General features: G+C 39.2%; 1 protein-coding gene across 1 annotated transcript in view; it reads left to right on the forward strand.

Moving 5' to 3' along the window:
• Positions 1-21,008, forward strand: part of SGIP1 (SH3GL interacting endocytic adaptor 1) — a 206,413-nt gene that overhangs the window by 121,625 nt on the left and 63,780 nt on the right. Inside the window, exons 9-15 of the mRNA XM_086717229.1 lie at positions 2,208-2,232; positions 3,174-3,225; positions 4,530-4,615; positions 8,215-8,307; positions 11,480-11,554; positions 13,621-14,121; positions 20,749-20,876. Of these exons, the coding sequence (XP_086573355.1) occupies positions 2,208-2,232; positions 3,174-3,225; positions 4,530-4,615; positions 8,215-8,307; positions 11,480-11,554; positions 13,621-14,121; positions 20,749-20,876 (960 nt within the window). The remainder of the gene's footprint in view (positions 1-2,207; positions 2,233-3,173; positions 3,226-4,529; positions 4,616-8,214; positions 8,308-11,479; positions 11,555-13,620; positions 14,122-20,748; positions 20,877-21,008) is intronic.

Here is a 21,008-nt window from a genome sequence, read left to right on the forward strand (position 1 = left end):
AAGGAAAAAGAGGGAATTAACTAATTAAAAATGAAGGCGATTTATTCACAGCCTACATGTAAGGACAATCATTAAAAAGAGGAAAATGTGGTCACTTGGGAAGGAGAAGAGTTTTTAACTCAATGGGCTTTCTCCTGAATGTGGTTTGTGTGATCGACATAGCCTTAACCTTGCTCTAGATTGCCATGCTGCAACTTCAAGACCATCAAAGAGCTGTATGCGGGATCCAGCTGACAATGGGACTTTCTTTTCTGTTGCTGCTGATCATTCGAATATCTGTTCCTTTCTAAATTGATATTATTCTTCCTAATTTCTATACAACAGAGTCTTCTTGCCCATCTCTGCCGTATCTTGCTTGCACTTAACTGGTGATGGTTCACTTATGAGGAGTATTTAATAAAAATGTTAAAGGGGCTTCTTGTTTACTGCCTCTCAACAATGAACGTCTAGTAATGAATTGATACACGGAGAACCAACGAATACAAAAGAAGCTTTGTACCTTGTTTGGTTTCATGAGTATTACATTTTTAATGGAAGAGGTAGGATAGAGAGACCAAAAGGTCCTCGATACAGCCTCAGGAGTCCCCTGTCTCTTGGGTTTCAGGTCTCACAATTCTAGGAGAATTCTCTTCCTTCAATGCCAACCTCGTGATCGACTACTAGGAAGTAGAGCCTGGGTATCTTTACTTCAGACCCATAAAAACCTGACTCTCTGAGGCTCCAAAACCTAGAACAACATTTTAATTCCATTTAAACAATTTGTTCTCTTACTGTTTTTGTCTACAGAGTCTTATTTTCCGAAAACCAATTTGTATCCAAACTCCCATAATGACTGTAGCTGATTTAAATGACCGTATTTAATTTAAATGTTTATTAATTAAAAAAAACATTCACTTAATCAGACATATTAACTTAAAATGCTCATTTGCTAAAGTAAATAAAGTTAATCTCTATTTCAAAAATCTTTACTAACAATGGAATAATTCTCTATAATGGCACATACACACAGATTGTATTATTAGGCAAGACAAGCCAGGAAATGCAGAGTGAAAGATTGAGCCATTCGTTAGAAAACATCTAGTAAAATCTTGCTCAGATTGAAACTGCTCCTGTATCATAAATGAGTTCAAAATGAGACAGAAAATTCTGAGAAATCCTTAGGAAAGAAGGTAAGAAGTTTCTTCTGGATCTGTTATAAAGGCCCTACATCTGATCCTGAGTTGTTCATGTTACCATTTGAGAGAAGAGAACGTATCTGTGACCAGCCACCAAACACATGGTCATACCCTTTGGAATACTTTCCTATACTTGCACTTTCCCAGCCCCACTCTGTCCCCCTCATTCTCCTAAGGCAGGCCCTTCCAAGCCCATGATACCACCCTTCCAGGGCTCTACTTTTCTGGTAGCACCCCAGGCTAAGAATCTTTCACAGCAGTTTTGAATCAAAACTTTTTATGTAATCAATGTTTCTGTTATAAGTTTCTGCGAGGGTATTATAAAAACTAGACCATACCTTCTCCAATAATTCTTACCAGGGCTGTTTGCATTCCTATTGTACCACAATGCCTGGAGCTAAAGGAATGACTTTCAGTTGGTGGATTGGTGAGCCCTATGGCACACAAGTGAAAGAAATTGAGGTGGGAAGGGCGGTTGAGGAGAATGAAATTCCTTGGCTCCCTGATTAAAACAGCCCATTCAGTGGCAATGCCTCCAAGTTTTCCTTCCCTATAACATTTGCCACTTATATCTTTAAAAATTACATTAGTAAACTAATGGCTTTTTACCAACAACTTATAGACCTCCCCCACCTTAATAAAAGCAGACAATACTCCCAATACATTCTATAATTTTCAAACACCAAACACATGCGAAACTTGGATTTATTTGTCTGATAGGCTTCAAGGTTGTTTTTTTAATTGAGCTATTCAATATTTGCTTAATTTACCAAGTCTACCCAGGTAAGGGGTTTTTCTGGTTCAGAAGACTTATGATTTACCCTTCCTTTCTCTCTATAAACCTTGAGTAAAATTAAAAACTGATTTATATGTGTGTGTCTACAAATTCCAACTTGAATGCAATTCTGAGAAAAATTTCATTTTTCCCCATCTGCATTTCTGAATTCAGTTTAATTGCAATGACAGAAATATACATATTGTACATAACATATATGTGGTCTTAAACCTTATAGTGTCTATTTCTAATTCTAGGGTGCAATTAAAAGGAACTTATCCAGTAAGTATATCCTAGCTACCAGAAATAGAGTAAAATTTAAAAGAAGAAATAGTTCCTTGGATCTTGGAGCATAAATATGTATACATTTCAATTATACACTCTTGGGCTTGATTTTTAAGGTGTACAAATGTTTTACTTTTGCAGCAAAGAAATCTTGTAATGATAAAGGGGTCTGGTGGGTCCTGAATAATTAATATTTAAATTCTGAAAATGAATATGGTTTGGGAAAAGCATTGCTACCTTCTTCCGATATTTGTCAACTCTTGCTGTATCATCTGACTTTAGAAATGGATTTAATTAAGTGTGTGTTTGTTGATGGGGGTGGGGAGAGGAGAGGGACGGAAGGAATCGAAGGCAGATGCAACTTACCCATTCATAATGTTATCTGATATAAAAATTTTAGTCACCCAAAGTGATATGATACAGGTTATAATATATGCAGGGCATGATTTTCCTCTGTGGCATATAGCATATTCTAGGGAATTCTAAATTCAGGGCTGCTAGTTAAAGATACAACATTTTCTTGGCATTTCAAGAAAAGAACAGGCAAAGAATGCTGGATTCCTGTACTACGTACATATGGCCTGGCTTAGTATTCTCTTACGGTAATTGGGAAGCAGGACTGCTCAAGGCGGCAGACATTTGAAGAATGGTAGGCTACTCAGCTAAACTCTGCAGTATACAGCTCTTCTGTTTGACAGCTTATCATGGTAATTCCTTGGTTAATTAGGTTTTGCAAATGCCAGATAAAATGCTACTACATATGTCTGATATGTGGCTGTTGCATTGCCTGGGTAGAGGGTTTGTTTTGCAAAAATTTCATATTGAGTTGTTTATTGGTGGGACGTAAATCTCTAAGTGTTTCCAAACATAGCTCATAAGATGTATAAGAAAGGAATAGTAAAAATATGCCTACCAAGTTTCTTTGTCCTGTACATCAGGTGAAGAAGTGGCAAGACCCAGGCGTTCCACACCAACTCCAGAACTTACGAGGTGAGCATGGAAGACATTAGTTGTGTTTTATATAAGGTATCACACATTGTTAACAATCAAGCAGATCTCCTTTAGGCTCAGCTTTCAACTTGTATTAATAAAGGGACTGCTTTTATGTGTGAGTCCATAGCATGATTCAAGGGTATTATTGTTTCTCACAAGTGCAGCCTGAGGCAGACACTTACAGAAGAACTGTATAGTCATCCAAAGTGACTATCAGAATGTGCAGACCCCTCACTAATGCAAAAGTGAAAGTCTGTATGAACAGATCTTTTGATGTTTGGAATGCTGATCTGACATATGATTATATCTCCCTATGAAGAATAGCCTGTTTAGTTGGCTTCAGTTTCATGATACATTCCACCTGTCATATACCAAAAGAATCTATTCTGCTTTTTTGTTTTTGGCAAAACGCTGTATTTTGCATTGTCTATTCTTTGAGTTAAGTATTGTACAAATGGGCATTGTTTTCCAAAAAGACTACTATTTCTATTAAAAGCTGGATTATTTTCATTTTCCCTCCTCCTGGCCCCCTACCCCGTCCCCTCTCACTCCCATTGCACACACAGAACTCATCAGGATCAGTGAGGGAAATAGAGTCTGGGAAGAAATGAAGATTTTGCAGCCTTTTGTTAATAATCATTTTAAGTAATAATTAGGAGAAAGGATAACAATGTAACATATTTCCACCCTTCCCCTTGAGTTCTCAATGTCCTTCTTTTTCTGAGATGTGCTCTATTTAAGGTATTAGGAGGTTATAACTAGTCTTTGTGAGTGTTGATTGGAGAGAGAGTATGGAAATTAGAAAATAGTAGACCTAGTTTCTTCTTTAAACACAAACTTCCTGGGTGCCTTTCGTTTAACCTACCTATGACTGACTTTCACTAATCACAAACTGCATTAGCTACAATACAGGGATGTGATGCAGACAAATATAAATGGTATTTGAGATCTGAAGAAACTAAATGCTTTGCAATAAACTGTTATCTCTTGTACTATCTCTTCTAAGTATAGAGAATCTTGATGACTTGAAAGAGTTTCTCAACTTATTTCTAATGGACCATTATGCTGGTCCCTCAATGAGAACTAGGGATCTTATCTCCTACCAATCCTCTCGTCCATAGTACATCTGACATTCTTACACATACTTTCTGGCCCCATGGGAGCTTGCGTACATGCATATGTATGTACCCAAATACGCACACATATATCTGCCTTGCCATGAAAAATATTTGAAAGCTTGTATATATTTTTAGCATTAATATCCCCTTTCTCTATGTTTTGTTTTAATGGGTGTAATTTAGCAAAAAGCCTCCAGATGACACTACGGCCCTTGCTCCCCTCTTTGGTCCTCCATTAGAATCAGCTTTTGATGAACAGAAGACAGAAGGTAGGCAAAACGTGTATCTTTATAGATTTTTCTTTTCATTGAAGTATAAGTTACCTAGAGGAAAGGCATGTGTCTTGAGCCATGTACCATCAGATCCTCATGTGAAAGAGAATTTCTGATCCAGGTGTGCTATGGGGATAAGAGTTTCATTTGCAAACCTCTAGTATTTTAGGATTTGAAACCTTGCTTCCAGAAATATCAAATAGTTAACAAGTTCACTCCTCAAAAGTGGTCAGTAAGAATTACTGCAAATCTATACAAATCACTGGGAATAAGTCAGGGAATAAGTGCCCTGGGGTCCAAACAGTTATCGTTGTGGACCAAGACCTTAAATTCCCTGTCACAGTCACTGTCACTGTGATCTAGCCTCTCTGACCACATTTACTCTCTTCTCCACCTTGTCACTGGAGGTGTCAGTTGGACTGCTCACCAGACTTGTTTGCAGGCTCAAGACCCAGGAATGACCTTGATTCATTGAGCAACTTACAAGCAAAATGTTATGGAAAAAATTATCAACTCAGCCATTTTTATTGGGTTTACCCATTAAACATTTATTCCTAGAATTAGATATTTAACTTTTTAAAATTAACCATCTTTTTTGGATGGCTGTAAATAATGTATACCTTGCTGACGTAAATGAAACTCTTTATTAAAGGGATCTAATCTATTCCTGAAATGTATTTACATACAATGCATGCATCTCCAGTGTCTGTGTTTGGTAATATGGGATGTTTTTATTAAAAAACATCATTTGATTTAAAAGCACTGTTGTAGATACCATATGGTTTCACTCTTATGTGGATCCTGAGAAACTTAACAGGAACCCATGGGGGAGGGGAAGGAAAAAAAAAAAAAAAAGAGGTTAGAGTGGGAGAGAGCCAAAGCATAAGAGACTGTTGAGAACTGAGAACAAACTAAGGGTTGAAGGGGGGTGGGAGGGAGGAGAGGGTGGGTGATGGGTACTGAGGAGGGCACCTTTTGGGATGAGCACTGGGTGTTGTATGGAAACCAATTTGACAATAAATTTCATATATAAATAAAAAAAATACAATTGGTACAAGAAAGAAAAAAAAATAAATAAAAGCACTGTTGTATATGTATAATAAAATGTTATTTTTTATACCGTTGGGCAAAGAAATAAAATTTAACTGTTGAGGACAACAGGACTTGAAAGCATAATGAGTAAACTAAACTATAGTAACAAAGAGACTCCAAATTGCAGGGAGCTAAACAACATAGAATTTTATTTCTGTCTTATGTTAACAATCTCAAAGTAAACAATACAGGGATGGTAGGGTGGTTCTGCTGTTCTCAGTACATGGTCTTCATGTCTGGGTCCACGGGAGCTGCTCCAGCTCTCATCATCCCCCAGTGAGAGTAAAGTGGAGAGGGGGCGGGGGATAGGGAGGACCAGTGGAATTCGCTGCCAATTCTCGTGAAAGCAAAATCTGGAAGAGACAGGCATCACTTTAACTAGAGCCAATCAGAAAGAATTTAGTGCCATACGGCCAGCTAGAACTTCTTAACTATAGAAGAAACGGAGAATAGATACTGGAAGACCGTCAGCAGTCAACCACATCAAAATATTTTTCAATGATACAGTTAGGAAAATGTATAAGGAACATCCCTAAATACGCCTTTAGGGATTTAAATGTCTACAACTTAAAATCCCTAAATAAAGGTGGCCTTGCGATGGGTTATCAGTTGTCTTATTAACTCAGCTATGATCACTTTTCCTTTTAATGACATAACTGTATAGTGACTAAAGGTGGGATTTGATTTGTTGCATCTGAATCTACCTATTAAAGGAATCCCCTAACTGTATGGAAACCTGATTTACAAAATAGAAAGCAGTTCTTTTTTTAAAAAAGTTTATTTATTTTGAGAGAGAGAGAGTGTGGGGAAGGAGTAGAGAGAGAGGGAAAGAGAAAATCCCAAGCAGACTCTGTGCTGTCAGTGCAGAGCCCAGCATGGAGCTTGATCTCATAAACCGTGAGATCATGACCCGAGCTGAAATCAAGAGTCTGATGCTGAACTGACTGAGCCTCCCAGGCGCCCCTAGAAAACAGTTCTTTGAAAATTGAGGTGGTGTCCCCCATCACATCCATGGGGAGAAAATGCTACTCCACATCTTTGGGGAATCTTTGCTTTCATATTAAAGCAAAACATAACCAAGACCATCTTTGTGTTTGTGGTGGAGAGGAGAGACACACCTGACCTTGTCCATGAGCCTGGCTTGCTTTTTCTTGAGGTGGTTTCATCCCCCAAAGTTCTATAAAATTCCAGAATTTGCCCACGCACACTTGCTCTTCCAATATTTGCACTTAACCTTTCATATCTACGCACTCTCACTGCATTTCCTTGATTCTTCCGTCACTAACTTATAAGGCCTGGGGTTGAAATTTGTATTTTGGAGTCATGTATGCATGCCCAGGATCAGATCTCAGCCCCTCTCAGCTACCAATAGGTAGCTCTTGGGCACATTATTTAATCCCTTTAGTCTTTACTTCTTCTACTGAAAATGGCACTAATCAACCACAGGCTGGTGTTGTAAGGATTAGAATATTTAATAATATTCTGGCCTTGGGATAAGTGTGCTACATGCATTTTGTGTACGTTTTATTTGTATGCATTATCTCTTGTGATCCTTTTAGTAACTCTTGGATTCCTCTTACTATCTCTACACAGAAGGAAGGGAAGCTCAGAGGTGAAATGACTGGCCCACGTTCCTACAGTCTTAGAGGCTGGATTCAAATTCATAGCCCACTAACCACCCAGCCTGTGTTTTACCACATAATGAATTACAAGCAGTACTTCCATAGATCTTGGCAAATGATATGTATGGAGAAAACCTAGTTGTTTACATTGTTACCATAGCAATAAAAAAAATCAAAACAAGAAGATAGAAGAAATGGAAGCTACGTTAGGTTCAGTGTCGTTAGGCCCAATACCTAATTTCCCTGGTTTACTTTAGGTGTTGAAGCCCCTCTTTATTTTGTTCGTTCTCTTAAGATATTTACCAAACATTTTTAGGGTAATTTCATTTCTCTTTAGGATGCCATAAAAGGTTTATTTAAAGACCCTGTACTATCCTTTAAAGATATGAACCACTCTACAGAACCCAGGCATTTTTATTTTTGAAGCATATTCCTACCAAACTTTAAATAAACCAACTTGAAATGAACATGCATGGATGGGATTAATGCCTGGATCTTCAAATGGGTGCCCAAAACAGAGCCAGTACATGTACTAACATTCAGAATGTCCTTAAGTGACCAACCAGGAAGAAAATGCAGATACTGTATTTTGAAAGATTTTATTTAGCTATGTGTGCACACACAGACACCCTCACCCTCACCACACACAGACACAGACACACACACACACACACACACACACACACACACACACCACTGCCATTTCCATTCTTTGCTTGAAAAGAATGAGAACCAGCACACTTCTAAATTACTTTGCTAGGACTAAGACAAGAGGGAGATAATTTTGTGAAGCTCATCTTTAAACTGACATTTTAAGTTCTAAAATCCAGGAATGTTTCTTTTTTGGACTCACCCTGGGAAATTTTCTTTTTATGTTTCCAGTTCTTTTAGATCAGCCTGAGATATGGGGTTCAGGCCAACCAATTAATCCAAGCATCGAGTCGCCAAAGTTAACAAGGCCTTTTCCCACTGGAAGTAAGTTGTGTCTGCTCTGTCTGGAAAAATAAGTGACTCATTTTACTGTCTGCATAGTGAAATTAAGCAACTCTTAGAAAGTACATAAGCAACACTTGGATTGTATAATATTAAGAAAAGATGTTATTCTTTTTTTAAGTTTATTTTGAGAGAGAGAGAGAGAGAGAGAATGAGTTGGGGAGGGGGGGAACGGGGAAGAATCCCAAGCAGGCTCCATGCTCAGTGCAAACTGACATGGGGCTCAATTCCATGACTCCGAGATCATGACCTGAGCCAATATCAAGAGTCAGATGCTTAACTGAGCCACCCAGGCACCCTAGAAAAGAGGTTATTCTAATAGGCTTTAGAGGTAAAGGGGTTAGGGCAGTTTGTCAAGGCAGGAATAATATAATAAAATTATTAACTTTGAATCACAGCTTCTTCTGACATCCTATAGGCTTGTTCATTCATTCATTCACCATGCATACGGAAGAGAGAGAAGCAAGTAAGCTAGAGAATCTACCATGCTCCAGGTACTGGACTATCACACAACACAGAAGTGAACAAGTCAGATAGTCTCTGCTAGTCCTACAGGACAAGGAGGATGCATAGAACAGAAAGGACACATTGAGAAGAAAGAGGGATACTGGAGAGCAAGAGAAATGATGCTATTTGGTGGGAAGCTGAGATAGGAGGTCAGGGCAAACTTGTCTTAAAGCAGGGCCATCAGCGATGCTATCTCAGCACGCCCCCTACCCCCCACCCTCTCCTGAAGATGCTGATAGCCCTTCACCTGTGGTGGGTTGAGCTATTTGGCCTGAATGGATTGTTCATTCGGTCAAGCCACCCACTTGATGGATTTCTTGAGTTCTCATTTCAGTAAACTTCCCATAGCATATGTGCTTGTGGAAAGTACTCCTTAAAATGACTGTAGGAAGAAAACTGGGTCTCAGAAAAAGATGTTTGGTGGCGAGATGGGATGCAGAGAATATTTTTCCTTTGTAGGAAATTAATACTATATATACACACCAATTAATACTTTACCAGTTCAGCCTTCCCAGGGCTCTGCATTATGGGTCTTAAAAATAATTGTAGGAATTAACCAAGGAGATTCCTGATCAAAGTCCCAGAGGTTGTTTACTGGGATTAGTGCTATGAAACCAGGTGATCCAGTCCTTCCAAAGGTATTTCCCTCATAAAACAAGATAGGAAAAACAGCATCACCAATAACTATTTTAAATGTCTAAACTTTCAAAGATGTGTTTTTGAGAGAATTTGAACCCCAGTGGTGTGATTTTGAATGTTTCTGTCTGTTACTGGGAAACAAAGCCAGTGAAAAAGCTCTAACATCCTTGAAAAGCTTTCTTTAGAAACTGAGCCATCCAGATTATTCCTAGAAAACCTTTCCTAGATGCCAAGAAAGTCCATAAATGAAATGTTTATGTAGATAATATATTGATTTTAAGACCAACTATTGACATTTTAGAGTTTTATGAGTTTTATGTGCTGTGGTTACACTTAGCACAGCAAAGGCTATTGTATAATCGAGATGTATTGCATAAGTTTGCTCATTTCATGGTTGCAGCATAAATTTGCTATTTTACATTATTAGGCTCTTATGGTATTTTGTGTATTTTTATTGATGATGATCTCAATTTTTGCGGAGAACCTTAATCAAAAACAGAGCCCCTGATGGACTCTCAGCTTCTGTAGAAAAACACGATCCGTTTGAGGTGTAGTTTTCAGAAGCTCATAACTAAGATTAGGAACCAGGTATTTCTGGGCTTTAGGATGGTAGCTGTCAGCCAGGCCTGGTGTATAGAAAGATGGGATGCTTTCTGAAATTAAATGAAGTCAAGTGAGGGTGGAGTGACACAAAGGGGCTCTTTTTAATGCAGGCAGGGAGAGGATACTGTAAGAGCTCTCCAGCCAGGGCCCAGCTGACCCACTCTGCTTTTAGGTTATGAAAGATTGGGCCACATTCAGATTCACTGGTTTATGAGATTAGTGTGAACTCTTTGAATCTACTAAATGTAGCAGGTGACAGGAAAACATACATTTAAAGAAAGAATAAGGAGCTCCTGGGTGGCTCAGTCGGTTGAGCGTCAGACTTTGACTCAGGTCGTGATCTCAGGACTTGTGAGTTCAGGTGTGCTTTTTCAGCGCCGAAGCTGTCAGCGATCCTCTGTAACTCACCCCCCCCCCCCCCCCGCACCACCCCTGATCTTTGCCCCTCCCCTGCTCGCATTCTCTTTCTTCCAAAAATAAACATTTTTTAAAAAGAAAGAAAGAATAAGACAAAAAAAAGTACCTGTTGAAATAGTAATCCCTAACTTTGCCCGCAAAATGACAAGTCTAGTTCAGAAGGTTGAATCTCTGGGTTGGGGCAGTAATATAACACTTTTTCGATCTGAAGGGTTTTGTTTAGCCATAATTTTTACCAAGGGAATCTACGTATTCTTCCTTGCTCCAAATCATATTGCTTCAGACATTCAAAAATATACTAAAATTTAAGATGTGTGACTTTTTTTTGAGGGGAGAGAGGGACAGAGGAAGAGGGAGAAGAGAGAGAATGTTAAACAGTAGAGTCTGATCTCACAACTGTGAGATCATGACCTGAGCCAAAATCAAGAGTTGGACACTTAACCAACTGAGCCACCGAGGCGCCCCTAAGATACATGACTTTGAGAAATCTTTCCAGACTCAACCTAGGCAATACTATCTTGACTACATTAAAAACCCCCTCATCTGAGCTTCCACCAAGATAATTCTCATTTCCTCGACCACCCCTGGATTGTAATCATCTGTTAACATGATATCCATCCATTCATTCATAAATTCCTTGAGGACAGAGGCTTCTTTTATTTAGCCCTTTGCCCCTAGTTCCTAGTACAGGATATAGAACTTTGTTGGTACATGAAGTTCGTCCAAGAAAGGAATGAATAAATAAAATGAAGACATTATCATTATCTGACATTTTTTGACGAATTCTTATTAGCATAAAATGGAAGAATCTGAAGGGGTCCTGCTTCAGTTTCTTAGCTCTGAACTTAGAAATCTGTAGACCATTAATGGCGGTAACATTTCCAACAGCAGGAATGTGAATGAAAGCGCACATCCTGCTGACCTGCAGAATACTGTGTAATTTAGGGAGAAAATCATCAATAACGCCTGACTTCCTGTGTCTTTGTAGCACCTCCACCACTGCCTCCCAAAAATGTACCGGCCACCCCGCCCCGAACAGGTTCCCCGCTAACAGTTGCACCAGGTGAGCTTCCGTTTTTCCTGTTCTGGGGTGATATGGCCACCAGTGGTGGCCCCGGACCTCAACATGGATGTGTCAGAAGCTGTAGACACAAAGCGTGAAAATGTTCGCATTCAGTGTTCCTTCCATTCCCACTTACTTAAAGTATCACTCTCAGGTTTCACAAAATGGTTCTCTTTCTCAACTGATTTTCCCTCTGTGTCATTTTGTTGAATGAGAGCCACGTTTACGTGTGAAGTGAAAGAAAACAATCTCAATAGCAAAGGTCCTTGTTTAATTGGCATTTCACTTCATTGGATCTCATTTTAATGATTTACAGATTCAAAATCTCAAGGCACAATTCTCATTGTCCCAAGAACTGATAATTTTTTTTCCTAGAATTAAAACTACAAATTAAAACTATGTCTAGTCTACAAAGACATAGGATGGCTCCCAGGATGTGCAGCATATGGGTAAGCTTGGGAGGTGGGGATTTTTTTTTCCCAGTAATCCATATTATCCCATGGCAAAGAGATGTGTAAGGATAATGAAATATGGCAAGGAATTGCCACATGCCTTTAGACAGATATTTCTAAGGCACATTTTACCTTCTATTAAAATCAATACTACATATTCATGCAATTTATAATCTATTATTGGACTAGCAAGTCCAAAGCAGTCATTGCTATTTTATGTGTCTGGACCCTTAGAATATGGTTTTTATCACCTTTGGAATTCTATTGAAGTTTCATCCTTTGCTATATATGCAGCCTGGTGAGCTTGAGAGCTACAGAGTAGGTATTCATCAATAAGACCAAGTGCAAGGCATAGTCATTTTTGAAATTTATACTGATTAAAATCCAACAAAAAGTCATCCAGAGTATCATAGGTAAGGGTGTTTCCAAGTTCAAATCATTTTGATTCCTTGTATTACCATAAATATATTAGAGACAAATAACTCTACCAGTGACAAAATTATAAATATTGTGGGATATGCAAATTGCTACCCCATTTATCTGTGGCCTGGGAACCTTGAAGGTTAATTCTTTTCAAACACGAAATATGGAAGTACTAAGCCAGTTCGTAGAGCCAAAGTGTTCTTTAAAGGTTAAGTTGCTTCTGCTCATGCCCCACAATTATTCAGGGAACAGTTTCTAATTTCAATAGTTTTTAAAAAGTGCACTTCCTCACATTGCTGTTTTGACCAAGCATTCCTTGTCAGGCTGCAGAAGATAGTTTTCATTTTTTTTCCTTTTATTACTGGTAAGAATTAAAAAGAATAGCTGATGCTAATGTTTAGGCCAGAGACTTTTCTGTACTTCACAGTTATGCCTACGAAGTTAACAGGTTGAACTTGATGAGAAAAGAAATTATAAAGATGTTTTTGCAATTTTCCTCCCTATTAAATAAGTATATATGTGATAGTTCTAATAAGTAGTAAATGTCTTCTCAATAACCTGTGTGTGTTGTATGTGGGGTGTATATGTGTGTGTTTGTAAATATATATGTGGGGATAGTCCTTTAAATAATCGTAGTACTGTTTCTGGTGTATTTAGCCAATTATGATATTTTTTAAACTAACAGATATTATTAGTTTCACTAAACATTTTAATATGCTCAAGTAGACAGTCTTTGTCAAATATGAAGGTGATTTTCAGCTATCAATTATTTTTCTACTGTGTTGTCTATATTTCAGTAGGCCAGACTTTCAGAAGGGACCTCCCTTTTGGAATGCAGTTTCAGAGGCTGTACTCTGTGAACCTTCTCAAAGTGCAGCCTTTTCAAAATGATCACACTTTGCACTCTTGTGAGCAGCCTTTGAGAGCGGGAGCATGCTCAACGCTTTCAATGGTGGTAAAAATAGCTAACTGGGGTCACCCAGCAAAAAGGGTAAAATAACAACATAAAATGATAATTCTCACATTATGGAGACAGGGAACTCTCTCCTCCCCTTCAGCTCTGGTCTAGTTATTTTTAACCTCACAAGGCAATCTATTTACTATTCTTTGCCTCACCCCTCCCACCCCCACCCCATACAAATAATATTCACAAAGTTAATTAAAGTTAAAAATCAACTACTTTAACCACAGGAAATGACCAGTCAGCCACAGAGGTCAAAATTGAAAAACTACCATCAATCAATGACTTGGACAGCATTTTTGGCCCAGTGTTGTCCCCCAAGTCTGTTGCCGTTAATGCTGAAGAAAAGTGGGTCCATTTTTCTGATACGTCCCCGGAACATGTTACTCCAGAGTTGACTCCAAGGGAAAAGGTGGTGTCCCCACCAGCTGCATCAGACAACCCATCTGACTCCCCAGCTCCAGGCCCCCCGGGCCCTCCAGGCCCCCCAGGCCCCTCAGGACCCCCTGGTCCTCCTCGCAATGTACCATCGCCGCTCAATTTAGAAGAAGTCCAGAAGAAAATCGCTGAGCAGACCTTCATTAAAGATGATTACTTAGAAACAATCTCATCTCCCAAAGATTTTGGGTTGGGACAGAGAGCAACCCCACCTCCCCCACCACCACCCACCTACAGGACTGTGGTTTCATCCCCTGGACCTGGCTCGGGCAGTGGTACGGGGACCACCAGTGGTATGTCTTACTGTTTGAGTGTGCTTCATGTGACCGGGAATGGCCATGGCTGCTGCAGTGTGAGCAACACCCTCCTCCTGCCTGGCAGTTGGCTTTAGAGCTTCAGCCATCCCTCCTTTGGTGTGGGTGTTCTGTGGCCCCATGGCATGTCCTAGTGCATTGAATGCTAACTGTCATAGTACGAGTCTGTGGATGTGTTCTGCCCTGCGCTCCTAGCCCTCAGGAGTGTCCTGCTTTCCACCCTGCAGATAGAAAGTGTATGTTTTGTAAGGGAAGCTGCTGTGCCATCATTTGGGATTCGGGAAAGTTCTAGAAAGACAGATTTCATAGCCAGTGTGTTTCATGTTAAGTGTATAATTTCCCTGTCAGATGCCTGTATGAAGGGTTTCATTTTTTAGTTTGTTTTGCTTTGTTTTCAGCTTTATTGAGTATAATTGACAAAATTGTAAGATCTTAAAGTGTACAATGTGACTATATATATATATATATATATATATATATATATATATATATATTGAAAGGCTTCCTCCCATCAAGGTAACTAACACATCACATGTCACATATTTACCTTTTTAGGGGTTAGGTGGGTATACATTAGATCTTCAGACTTTATTCATCTTATAACTGAAAATTTATACTTTTTCCCCCAAGGGTCCTAATTTTGGTAGGTGAATGTATTCTTTCTTCTTCTACTTTTTTTCTCTTTCCTTTCTTTCTTTTTTTGTAGGGGAGAGCCATTAGCAATTAGAGTAATCCTTCTAATTACTTCAGAAAAAAAGAAGTAGGGTTTGAAAAGGAGATTTTAGGGGACAGCAAAAAGAATATACCTTACTGCATCCACAAGTTAATCAAGCTGCCACTGAAGACAAACTATTCTCTGATTTGATTTTGAGAAGCTCATCAGCCTATGAAGTCAACTTTAAGTATCATGACAGGTGATGGAAAAGTCTATCAGAAATGTACACTTGGGACTCTATATGCGAATGTTGATATTGAATCTGATATTTTGGATTTCTTTATTTGAAGCTTCATAGGATGGGAACACCTGCCATGCAAACCGAAGAAAGATCAAGATTTTCTAACGTATCTTTTTCCATCGTTTTTATTCTACTGGTGCTCACATTTGTCTGGCAAGACCCTTTGGTGCTTCCCTTCTGTGCTTGTGGGTTCAGTTTGGGCACCTTCTCAGGGGTGCCGTGTGCTTTTTGTTTTACATTTGCTTTGGAAGAGGTGACCAAGTTTATGCTATTTAGATCTAGTAAGAGACAGGAAGAAGAGGCATTTGTCTCTATTCTAAAAATCAGTAGTCACTGCTGCCTCTTTTAATGGAGTAGTTCAGTGCTTGCTTTATGTGTGAAAATTCCTGTGCTTTAAGCATCCAAGCTGATCAAGGAGAGGGCTGGAGATTCACCTGTACCACACACAGGTAGTACAGGTTTTATATCGATGTTTTATATCATTACGTGTGCCCATGTGCCTTCCTCCAATAAAAAAGGAAAACGATCCGGTACACAAACAAGTTTCAGGAACATTATGTTAAAACAAAATCAGCAGGGTTTTATTTACTATAGGACTTCTGATAGCCTTTATTTTGCCAATAATAACAGCTATAGTTTCTTCTCCTGGGTATCATCTTAATGCTTTATGTACATCATTTCATCCATACAACCCCATGTGATAAATGCTCTTATTTCCCCCATTTTACAGATGGGAAAACTGAGGCTCAGAGATGTCAAGTAGTTTTCCCAGGTTTACACAGCTACAGGTGATAGACTTGGGATATTCAGTCATGCTCAGGTCTGTCTGATTCTGAACCTGTGTTCTTAATCACTGTGCTCTCCAGGCACTCTTTTAGGGTTTAGTTACAAAATATCCCAAACTTACTTGACCACTCACACCCACCTATACTGCACTGTGTCATCAACAAGATTACCAAAAGTTTTCTTCCAAAACCTACTTCTCTGTTCTCCCCTCTACATTTCTAGATTGTTAGAGTACCCGCTTCCATCCTCTGATGCTTTTTTAGACCATTTTTGGGATATAAGCCTCCTTGCTTATCTGTAAAGGTAATAAAGAGACCCTAGGTAAAGCCTTCAGTTCAGATTTCAAACTCAAAGAAGCTGGCTGCCTAATGTCAAAGAGGGGTGTGTTTCCAGGGTCTTCTATGGTACTCTCTTTCCAGGGTGAGGCTCTCAGTCTTCTGAAAAGACTTCTAGAGGAATAACCCCCTCATTCCAGTAGTAGGCCACTGTGCTGTCCTCAAAATGGTCATGTTCAGTTGGGGAAAGGGAGGTCAAGGCAGTTTTGTTGTTCATCCGCTTCTTCCATCCCCTTCCACAAGACTCTGGAAGATGTTTAATTGAGTTGACCACTGACCTAATGACTGCAGAAGGGAGCCTTAGCTTTCTTTCTGAAATCTTTGAGAATTTGGTTGTCATCTTTATGTTTAGCTGCCATACCCTTATTTGAAATTATTTTCAGGTGTTACCAGTAAAGACTATTGATTCTTTTTTTAAATGTTTATTTATTTATTTTGAGACAGAGAGAGAGAGAGAGAGAGAGCAAGAGCCCATGGCGGGGGAGAGGGGGAGAGAATCCCAAGCAGGCTCTGTGCTGTTAATGTAGAGCCCGACATGAGGCTCAGATTCACAAACCATGAGTTCATGACCTGAGCCAAAATCAAGAGTCAGACCCTTAACTGACTGAGCCACCCAGGTGCCCCAAAGACTATTGATTCTTAATGATTGAACTGGAAAAAAACTATATTTTGCTGGTATTAAAAGATTGAATTTTTAAGTGGAAGATTGAACTCGATCAATGAAGCTCATGAATAAATAAAACTTTGCACCATTATCTCCATAATTAATTCCTAGTTTATTTGCCATGTAATGTTTTATTGATGGAATATACACAGACTAGCAGAAATGTAATTTTACGACGAACACAATGAGAGATGAACACAATGAGAGAGGGCCACATGTTTTAAAGATTAGCAATGCTTCTCAAGACCTCCTTTTTATAATAGCCTGATGAGACTAGCTTTTCCTGTATGTCTCAAACTATATTTAACTGGGTGTCATTATGCTCACTTTTGAAATTTTATTCACTTGGTCACTGACCAAGTTAGACAGTACTCACAGCCTTGTCAATCAGTTGCTTTACCTGATGTTGAAAAACTGTTCGAAGTTAAGAATTTGCTTTAAGAAGTCCAGTTTCCTTATGGCAAAGTTATAAATACCTAGTTTGGCCAGAACTTTGCTTTATTGGAATGGAGATGATGATTCTCTTGGCAAAGGCCATTTCTGGTTTCTTGTGGGTTATGTGCCAGGAGATAGGAGGGAGAAAGAGTTTTACTGGCCTGCAGCAAGTTTAAAGACTAGGGAAAGAGAGATGTTAGTAAAGATAGAATGTTCAGTGCAACATTCTCCAACTTGAGAAACGAAGACAATATTAAAAGATGTTACACACACACACACACACACACACACACACATAAACAAATGAGTGTGAACTAACTGGGGTTGAATTGAACAAATATATTTCCTAACTACAAGTCTTTTTAGAGTGGCAGAGTCTAAATAGGGAAGCCGCTAGCCAACAAAGAGAGATGAAAGTTGAATCAATAGTTATGTGGTTTCCAAGGGACTGACAAAGACACTATGCTAGAACTTCAAGTTGACGCAGAAATGGATTCAGAGCATGTCATTGGTTGCTAACTTTTTTGAACTCACAAAAGTCAAATAACATACACGTGATTTTTAAAGTTAAACTTAAAATCGTGATACCCAGTTTTTTCCAGTGCTACTGTTGGGAATGAATAACTGCTTGAGGAATGAATGAAAATATAATTCCAGATCAAAGGATAAGGATAGAGATGTACAGCCTTCTACATTCTTAGAATATGAACAGTTGTGCAACCTCACAAAAGCATGGGAAGCCTTAGTTCACTTATGAAATACCCCTCAAGTGCTGAATACCCTGTGCTGAACCTCAGGGTTCTGCCCAGAGGATTTTGCTTCATAAACACTGCCTCAGTGTCTATCCAACTGCATAACAAGCCAATCAAGTCAATTCAGTTAGGAAAAAGTGAAAGGAAAAGGAGACCAGTCAACTACTAGCCACTTTTTTCTTGGCTTTTAGTTGTATCTGTATGATCTAGTCCCATTTATTTGTGTAGCATTTTACAGTTTACTAAACACTTACATGCGTTTTCCATTTTGTTTGTTACAATTACCTTGTAAGGTAGAGGCATATAATTTTTTTTAAATAGGAAGCTGAGGGTCAGAGAAGTTAATATCCCACAGCTGATAAGAGGCAGACAGGGTCAGAACTCGGAGCAACTGAATTTGTCCAGTTGTTTTTTTGTTTTGTTTTTTTTTTTTCATTATTCCACACTGCCTTGATGACAGCACCCATATTACTTTCCCAAGCAGTAGTGATAGTGGTTTTTAAAACTTTCCCTCCTGGAACATGTAGAAGAAGGATAAGCAGCTGACTTTTTCCTGAGCTGGATTCAGAAGACTATTACTTGGAAACAGAATAGATAGACCATGGATAGATATTTTCAACCATTCCTATGGCATGGTTTTCCTGTGAAACAGAGCCTAGAAAAAGCCCCATGAAACTTCCTCACAAAGACTTTGTTGTTTAATGGTTTACTTTTCATCTCTTTGCTGTCACTTCTGTTTCCTGAAAACATCCTGGGTGTGAATCTATTAAGTTAAAAGAAAAGTTTGTAGTGGAACCTGTCAGAGCACATCTTATTTTTTTTATTCAAAAACAGATTAGCCAAAGACTAAAAATATTTATGTTGAGAGAGATGTGTGCAATCTGTCGATGCAAACATAAGAGTGGGCTTTATGCAAAATATGGGATTCCACAATCCACCTCAAGCTACAAGACATTGCATTTAAGAGCTTGAGCTTTGGAGTTAAGTAGACCATCTGAGCTGTGTGACTGAGCAAGTTACTGAATATCTCTGAGCTTTAGCTCTGATTAGGATAACTACAATACCTTCCTGAAAAACTTAGTATGGGGATAAGACAATGCATGTAAAGTATCTAGCATAGATCTTGGCCTCATAAAATAAGAAGTAAGAATACAGTAAAAAGTGGTAAAGGTGGAGAGTCAGTAGAAGTAGGGATGGAGGTGGCAATAATTTTAGTAGGGTTTCACACTAAGAATAAGAACGTTATAAAATAGAAAGAAACACAACACACTCTGCTGTTCAATGTCAAAGTTCTCTGACAATCTCAAAATCTGTAGATGGAGATCAGCATCTTGCTGATCTAGGATTCTCCAGAGAGCATCGTTTTGTGGCATGTAAGACAGGAGGATAGGAGTAAGCAGCTATTTTCCTTTTTAAAAAAATGTTTACTTATTTTTGAGAGAGAGTGTGTGTGTGTGTGTGTGTGAGCAGAGGAGGAGCAGAGAGAGATGGAGACACAGAATTGGAAGCAGGCGTCAGCCTCCGAGCTGTCAGCGCAGAGCACGACGTGGGGCTCGAACTCATGAAATCATGATCTGAGCCGGTCTGATACTTAACTGATTGAGCCACCCAGGCACCCCTGTGCGGTTATTTTCCCGAGGCAGGGTTTCTTAGAAGTTTCTTGGAACCAGCTGATATCTGTGCTTCCAACCAAAGTGACAACCCTCTAGAGTAGTTGGAACTTTTCTGAACAAGAACTATTTGGAATATTTATCTGAATTTCTTAAGGTGTTTAGCCAAATAGTCTATCCACATATCCCAGACATCTGGCTAAAGATAGACAGAGCCCTGAATCTAGAGACCCTACCGGTGTGCTGATTAGTGTGCATGCCTCTGTGTGTCTTCTGCGTTTCTCCTGCTTGTCATTGACAGCCAGAAAAGTAAATCCAAGAGGCCCTTTTAAAAATCACCACAAAAATCATCACGGGCAAACTCTACATAGAACAGATTCCAAAATAGCCTCCTTCAAAAAACGCAATCCTCTAAATTCAATGGTTTCTGTTATTAAGATGCTAAATGCAACATACTTGTGCCATCTCATTTACTTTCTTCTATGCTGTCCTTTGCTCGCCATCAAGGGTTTACTTACATTTATTAAAGCTCGCACTCATATTTTCATGCACAGTAAAAAGGAGAATTCTCTTATACATGTTTTTAAAAAATATATATGCATATATATATATATATATAATGTAGAAAAATCGTTCACCTTCCTTCAAGGTCTAACCTCCATTTTCACCTTGGACATAAATCCTGAATATGCAAAAACAAGAGAATTTATTCTAAGTTCAGTGTGCATGTGGTCAAAATAAAAGGTACTCACCACCCAGCTAAAAGGGTCTTAAAGCATATTTTCCATCACAGAGAGTAATAAAAGGATTTACCTTTCACTGGGTGTCACATGACAACAAAAGGCAATAAGCTTCAGCTTCTACCATCAATTATAGTTCTGAGTGATTTTTTTTTTCTTTGTTAAAAAAAAAAACACCACTAGATGCTAGAGTGTTGGGTGTACTAACTGGTAAGGTGAAGAAAAGTACCTGGGACTGGCATTGTGGGGATGGGGAAGGGGAGTCACATGATGACAGCTCTTGGCCATGTGCGTTTCCAGCCATTTGTAATACCCGTTTGTCTTTCAGGTGCATCATCCCCTGCTCGACCAGCCACTCCCTTGGTTCCTTGCAGTAGCACCACCCCTCCACCGCCTCCTCCCCGGCCTCCATCTCGGCCAAAGCTACCTCCAGGAAAACCTGGAGTTGGAGATGTGGTATGTTCCCTTCTGCCCTGGCTTGCTCAGAGACTCAGGGTGAGAATGACAAACAGAAGCCAAAATACCTTAACACAGGCCATCTCAACGGCCGCAGATCACTGGTACAAATGGCCCTGACAGATGGCGTCT

This window comes from Puma concolor, chromosome C1, assembly GCF_028749965.1.
Source record: "Puma concolor isolate L17-30 chromosome C1, mPumCon1.1.hap2, whole genome shotgun sequence".
NCBI classification, from domain to species: domain Eukaryota; kingdom Metazoa; phylum Chordata; class Mammalia; order Carnivora; family Felidae; genus Puma; species Puma concolor.